The following is a 7,559-nucleotide window of genomic DNA, read 5'->3' as shown; positions in this document are numbered from 1 at the left end:
GAATAAAAAACTGGAGAACTTGTGTTAACTTCTTATTTAATATCTCAGTTGGGTATGGTTTTTTGGTGACTGCCCCAGTTTCTCTGAACCGCTTCACAACTCTGATCACAGTTGAGATATCGACACATAAATTGGATGCAATACTGGAATATGGCAAGGAAAGACCTTCCTTTTGATAGACCATCTTCCATCTCAAGTCATTTGAATACGCTGCTGTCCTTGCTGGTTCGCTAGAAGTCGCCATAATGATTCAAAATCGCTCTGCTGGTGTGACGTTCAAGTTGTCACGTGACCAAAGGTATGGCAAATTTTCTGCAAAGCGCTGTACCGTGCTTTGCAGGTTGCTTGACCTTGCAAACTCGTAATCACATGACTTTCACCATACTAATAATACATGTCACGTGGGCAGGAAGTGGGTCAAGCAACCTGCAATGCTCTGTAGCAGTGTCACCAGACCCTTCCTCCGCAGGTAAGCGAAGGGGCGGGGCGAGACTATCGACCTACATGTATCTCCGGACAACTGGTTGGTTAATAAACGAGAACCGGGTGTGTTTTGGGCTTTGGGTGCGGTGGGCTGGAATTCAGTTTGCAAGAATGGCATCTAAAAGTGAGGGCCACTATTCTCTTCCGGCCTTTGTATCTCTTTCATTCATTCTTTGTCTCTCTTACTCCGCTCTCACTTACTTTACTCCATTGTATCCTGTCGGCCTTATTCTAACTAATCACTATATTACTGTTGGCTCTGTTACTGTTACCTCTTGTTCTCTATAGACTATCAACCAGTGGAGAGAAGGGCCCACTCCACAGTAAAGGTAGGAGACTACATATATGTGTGGGGTGGGCACCCATCTGGAGACTTTAATAGTGATCTTAATAACTTAATGACATCATCAATGGACCTGTATCACTTACCAACTGGTTCATGGGAGGGTAGACCAACAAATGGCAACCCTCCACTACGTGCCAGTGGATATTCATCCGTTGCTATTAGAAACAACATCTATTACTTTGGTGGTGCTAGGGATAGCAGTTATCGCAATAGCATGCATTCCTTCAATGTGGATTCATTCAAGTGGAGGGAACTCTCTCCTTCTAGTTCTGATCATGGTCCAATGAAGAAGGCCCGCTGTGGAATGGTATCAGCTCATTTTGATGGTGAAGACTATCTTGTAATAATTGGAGGACTGGGATCATCTTCTATCAATACTCCAAAGCAACCTGATGCTCAGTATTCAGCTGGTGGTAGATGTAATGAGATACATTATTACAGGATTTCATCAGGTCAGTAATTCTCATCATTGATTCACAGTAGTTAATAAGTATTTCAAACTGAATAATTTATATTAATGTACTGTACATGTACATACTATAGGGTGCCTTTTTTCAAGGGCTATAATTTTCTTGGATTTTTATTTTGCAGATTTAATCTTCTCGAATTTATGCCATCTTGTACTGTAATAATTTGATTTTTGCGGAAGTAATTTTGTGATTTTTTTTTTAAATTGGGAAATCTGTAAAATTTATAGCCCTTAAAAAAAGGCACCCTACGGTGAAACAGATTGTTAATAATTAAGTGTGTTTGTTAGTGTGTCTCTGTGTGTCATGTGTTTGTAAAGGATGGTGATGTGTGTCTATAGTGACGTGTGTGTGTGTACTAATACATACATTATGATGTGTCTGTGTATGATAGTGCATATATTGTATGTGAGAATTTATGAATGTATGACGTGTATCTATAATGTGCATGTTATATGTGTGTGAGTATCATCATGTACATGTATCTGTGTATGTGTGATGTTTGTATATGTACATGTATCTATACATAAGCTAATGTGACATGAGTGTGTGTGTGTGTGTAACATGTGATAGTGATGTGTGTCTATGCATGATGTGTATGTATAAATAATAATGTACACACATATACACATACATATGTATGATGAATGTGTATAGTGTATGTGTGTGTATGTGGTAAGTAAGTGTACATGAATGTTTGTACATTATTATTAGATCAATGGATATCTCCTGTTGTTACTGGAGACAGACCACCTCCTATTAGTCACTTCACTCTAACACCAGTTACTAATAACACTGCAGTAATGATCGGAGGCTATATTGATAATGAATACAGTGATAAACTGTATATGATAAGTTTTACTAAGACATCTGTGGTGAGTTAACTGTAGGATTGGTTTTGATTATGAGATTCTTTTGATTGTAATTTGTGCCTTGGTTTGCAATTAAATTGAAAAAATTGTTATTCCATCAAAGGTGCATTGGCAATTTTTTTGATGAACAATGAACCAAGTGTACATTAATATTAATTTAATTGTACGACAATTTTTTTATTACATTGATTTTATGTTTTATTAAGGATATATTAGAAGTACCTAATCCTGGAAGATCAGTACAATGGCCTGAGGGAAGATGGGGTCATTCCAGTGTACTAATTACCACTAGTTCAGGACCACACTTACTAGTGGTGGGTGGATCACCTGCCTATGATGTATGGTTACTGGACATTAATAAAAGAAAATGGAAAGAACCGGTAAGTATTATACTAGACGAATGTAAAACATTAAAGGGGCAAGCCTAAGCAAGCTATAGATTATGTGCTGTATGATTTAGACGTCTGGGTTAGCAAAGCAATTGCACATGTCTAAATTCAGTATCTTGTTGTAGTCATTCTGCTTAAATTAAAGTTATCTTGCTTATAGTTAGAAGCAGTCACTGAACAAATCATGTTTGAAGATTGTATATCGGCTTTGTTAACCTAGGCTTGCTCCTAGAGAAGAAACATCACCTAGAATAGATCTCATGATGCATGCAGCTAGCAGTACAGTACATGCAGCTTTCTCGCTTGCATTCACCTTAGCAGAATCCTTTATACCAAGGAAAAGACTGTACATCTGCTTTCCCAACTTTTATTCTTGCTAGAGAAGTTTCAGACAGCAGTTTAGCCTTATCTAGCTGACCGTTTCCTGTAAAATAAGCTCGGACTTGCTTATAGCTGCCATTTTATTGTTGTCACCACACCTGCTTTCAATGAAGATTAGGCTATTTAACTTAATAATAGTTAGACTGTCTGCCCATACAAACATACAGACATTTTCTCGCCTGAGTGGGGCGAGCTTAGGCTCGCCCCAATTATGATGCTTGATAATGAAGTATAAAGTGATTAACTAAAGTAGTAACTCATGAGGTTTGTAATGTACATGTAAATACTGTAGGACGATTAATTTTCGCGAATGCTAATATGAATTTCCATTGAAACGGTTTAGATAGTTGCTAAGGCGATTGACCATGTGTTTATACAATTACAATGTTCAGCAGCTAATCAGCTTTTCTATAGCAGCTTCAGTGGAGCCACCCAGCTCTTTTTTTATCCCGTTATATTCTTGTATGGACCACTACCTTCGAGCTCTTTGCTGCAAAAGCAGTGCTGGTCTGTTGGTCATGATTATAAGCCACACCTAAGTCAATAAACATAATGTTTATTGATTTGGGTGTGGTTTATAATCATGACCGACAGACCAGCATCAAAGAGCTCAAAGGTAGTGGTCCATACAAGAATATAATGGAATAAAAGAGCTGGATGGCACCACTGAAGCTGCTATAGAATAGCTGATTAGCTGCTGAACACTGTAATTGTATAAACACGTGGTGAATCGCCATAGCAACTATCTAAACCGTTTCCATGGAAATTCTTATTAGCATTTGCGAAAATTAATCGTCCTACAGTATATTATGATACTCAGTAAAAACTACTGAAGAATAATGCTGGTATTCAGTATGTGTGAGTGTCTGTTTTAGTGTGAATGTGTGTTTGTGTCTTTTTGTGTTTTGTGTTTGTTTCTTTACCTAAATATGTGTGAATATACATGTGTTGTATGTAAAGATGGATTCACAATTGATACAGTGTCAATGCTGGAATTAAAATAAATTCTATTTTATATACATTGTGTATATTGTGTATGTACATACATGTATTTGTGTGTATGTGTGCATATGTTTTAATATGTGTATGTGTGTACTAACACGTACATCATGTGTACATGTAACATGTACATGTGTGTGTATGTGTGTGAGCAATTATGCATGCTTTACATGTACATTTATATGTGTATGCATGTATAGATGTACATGTATGTGTGTTAGTGTGTCATTAGTATGTGTATGTGTATGTGTGTACATGCAGACACTTAGTAAGTTCTTAATTGAGGACTCACATGATATAATAACATGCTCAGTTGTGTATAATTGTCTATTAATATGTTGTGTATTATTATTATGTCATCTTTGTGCCACATAAAACAAAACACACTGTGCAGGCTATGAAACTGTCAGTTAGTTATTGTGTTTATTAACCAGATTTCAAATCAATTATTTTGTCATATACAAGTTAATTATTATCATTTTAATTTTATAGATTAATCTACCAGACAATGTCACTAACAGACGCTGGCATTCTCTTTCAGTGTGGAATGTGACCCCAACTACTAACTGGATAATTGAGTTTGGAGGAGAGAGAAATGATTTCACAACAATAAGTGATACAGCAGTTATTGAACTCAGTAAGTACATGTAGACAGTAGTAGATACAATGTGTACTGAATATTTAGTATTGATAATATTACAATAAAGTAAGTAATTTTTATATGATGAATATTTAATGAGTGCATTTGAAGTACATGTATGCCTATGATACTAATTATTACCTGCTATGTACAATGGTGAATCATAGATACAGAAACACTGATATTAATAGGAGCTAGAGTGAATGAAATATTATCATCAGTGTATTTATATACAATAATATGTTCATGTGGTAAACTGTGTAAACTGACAGAGGTCACACATACAATGATTAAGCATAAATCCATCAATAATAAGGTTACCATAGTAACTAACTGTATTTAATTTGTATATCTCTTATTCTCCACTATTTTGTTACTGTATAGGATATACTAGTGATAATGATTGGTCTACTAGTGTAATACCTCTGGACCAGTATCAAGATCAACTAAGACGAAGGATACTGAGTGATTGGGAGAATTTAGGAACAGAAAAACAGCTTAGAGTATTTCAAGATTGTTTGCAATTACAAAGAGAGAGAAAATTCTATCAGGAGCAGCTTCAAGGACAAAAAAAAGAGAAGGAGCAGATACAGCAAGATCAAGGCAAAGAGCAGCAACAACTTCTTCAAGAAAAGGCAAAATTTACTCAGCAACTTGATGATGCTACCACTTTCCTTGAGCAAGCAGAAAGGAATAAATCAACTCCTGAATTAGGTACTATTTTGTTGTACTGTTGTTTATGTGTACATTGTTTACATTATAAAACTAGTGGATTACACTATGTTACTATGTGTTGGGAATTAAATGATGTTATTATTATTCATGTGTGTTAATTGGTGTTAATTAATATTATTTTTGTGAGCATGCGCAGTATGTGATGCTGTGCAGTTGAAGAGAAGAGAAGTAGACATTAAACAAAAGAGCCAATTTGTGTGATACTGTATCCAGAGCGATCGGACAGCCAGTATTTCGAAGTCCCTATAAAAGAACTCAGCATCAGCTATCGTACACTATGGAAATAGTATCCTGTATTCAATATCCATGTAGGTCAAATTGTCCATGCATTAAAAATGATGAGATTCATGTAGAGTGAGCTCTGCCTACCATACATGTTATATGGTATCATTAGCAATAATCATAGTACATGTATTTATGGGCTACTGTACATGCAGTGCAAATTTGTTTAAGCAACAAATATCATTTTATTTTCTGTTTTTGTTTTTTTATTAATGACAGAAGATAATGAGAATCTCAAAGTTAAGGTTGCTGAAATATTGGAAGAGAAGACACAAGTAGAAGAGAAGAAACAGATTATTACTGGTTAGTGTATCATCAGTACATAATGTTAGATAAGGGAATATTCTATTAATTTAGAAGATTATGAGAAACTTCAAATCAAAGTGACTGATATGGAGGAACAATATCTCAAGGAGAAACAGATCATTATTGGTTAGTTAACTAACACACAGCATGTATTAGATGAGAGAATATGTTTATTGTGTAGACGATGTTCAAAGTCTCATTTTTGAGAAAGAAAAAGTTATAGCCAAACTGACATCACAAGTAGAGGAACAATCACAGAATGAGAAACAGATCATTACTGGTTAGTGTATCATCATCAATCAATAATAATTATTGATATTCTATTAATTTATAGACCTTAGAGCTAAAGTGTCTGATAACAAATTGTATACAGCCAAACTAATAAAGGAGAAGTCACAACTACAGGAGAGAGTCACATTCTTAGAGGAACAATCCATCAAAGAGACTAGTTCCATTGGACTACAATTTAATTACCTGATCCCTTCAATGGGTAAATTATTCATGTACATGTACATGTACACATGTGAATGATTGTGTGTGAACTATACTAGTATTAGATATGATGTGTCTGTATTGTTTCAGATTCACTAGACTCTAGTGTCATTATAGCTGGACAGAAGCTCTTTATCCTACAAGGAGACAGGTCTCATTCACTCCAGTGGGAGAAATATGGATTCAGATTAGAGTGTCCTCAAGGAGCAGTGTCCAAGGATACTGAAGTAGCTGTTACTGCACTAGCTGGTGGTAATTTCAAGGTACCCAAAGGTACTGTGCTAGTGAGTGCAGTATATGCAATATCAGTATCTAAGGGACTATTAAAACCACTGGTAATAGAGCTACAACATTGTGTGGATCTAAGGAACACTAGTCAGACTGGTTGCCTCAAGTTTGTGAGAGCTCCACTGAAGTCTCCCAATGCTTACCAGTTCAGTATAGTTGAAGGAGGATCTTTTAGTGTAGGGAACAGATATGGTTCTATTGAACGTGATGAATTCTGTGCTCTTAGTATTGTACATGTTGGTAATGGAGACACACCTAATGGAGGTGGGAATGTATCAGAGAATGATACACAAACTGAAGGTATACATAGTGTTTGTATTAATAATTTACTGTTGATGTGTTTGTATGATGTATAGGAACAAATAATGATAGTGAGGAGGAGACTAATGGAGACACACCTAATGATAGCAGTAATGGAGCAGGAGAGAATAGTAGTGGAGGAGGAACCACTCCATCAACAAGTACTACACCACCTCATGGTATGTAACTGTATCATGTATACTGCATGTTATGTTTTACCTTATAGACTCAATTAATGATGATCCTTCTCAGTTAGTCCATGAGGTAGGATGCCATACTACTGATGGACCAACAGTACAACAGTCAGATCATGTACTAAGTGATTCTGATGGGCCTACAGCTACTGTTACCAGTGAACAGTGTACAGCAAGGAATGATGATGAATCAATACAATCTTCTACTGATCATTCCACGACACAATCAGAAAATAATGGTATATACTATATGTATAAAAATGTTACGAATACATGTACATGTATACTTTTATAGCAGCTTCTCGTGATACATTGTATTCTGGAATGATGTACTATGATGAGAAAAAAGTTGGTTATTGGAAAGCTATGTATTCTGTTGTTAGAG

The 7,559-nt window shown here is 35.8% G+C and overlaps 1 protein-coding gene across 1 annotated transcript in view; it reads left to right on the top strand.

Annotated features, from left to right (window-relative positions):
- Window positions 1–505: 505 nt before the first annotated feature.
- Window positions 506–7,559, top strand: part of LOC105314603 (uncharacterized) — a 27,423-nt gene continuing 20,369 nt past the window's right edge. Inside the window, exons 1-14 of the mRNA XM_011408875.2 lie at window positions 506–607; window positions 772–1,281; window positions 2,011–2,171; window positions 2,375–2,548; window positions 4,430–4,574; window positions 4,962–5,291; window positions 5,814–5,897; window positions 5,952–6,026; window positions 6,082–6,180; window positions 6,235–6,390; window positions 6,483–6,980; window positions 7,037–7,159; window positions 7,207–7,413; window positions 7,470–7,559. Coding sequence (XP_011407177.2) covers window positions 595–607; window positions 772–1,281; window positions 2,011–2,171; window positions 2,375–2,548; window positions 4,430–4,574; window positions 4,962–5,291; window positions 5,814–5,897; window positions 5,952–6,026; window positions 6,082–6,180; window positions 6,235–6,390; window positions 6,483–6,980; window positions 7,037–7,159; window positions 7,207–7,413; window positions 7,470–7,559 — 2,665 coding nt within the window. The 5' untranslated portion in view covers window positions 506–594. The remainder of the gene's footprint in view (window positions 608–771; window positions 1,282–2,010; window positions 2,172–2,374; window positions 2,549–4,429; window positions 4,575–4,961; window positions 5,292–5,813; window positions 5,898–5,951; window positions 6,027–6,081; window positions 6,181–6,234; window positions 6,391–6,482; window positions 6,981–7,036; window positions 7,160–7,206; window positions 7,414–7,469) is intronic.

This window comes from Amphimedon queenslandica, unplaced genomic scaffold, assembly GCF_000090795.2.
Source record: "Amphimedon queenslandica unplaced genomic scaffold, v1.1 AMPQUscaffold_12754, whole genome shotgun sequence".
In the NCBI taxonomy this organism is placed as follows: domain Eukaryota; kingdom Metazoa; phylum Porifera; class Demospongiae; order Haplosclerida; family Niphatidae; genus Amphimedon; species Amphimedon queenslandica.
This window is presented reverse-complemented; position numbering and strand designations above follow the sequence as displayed.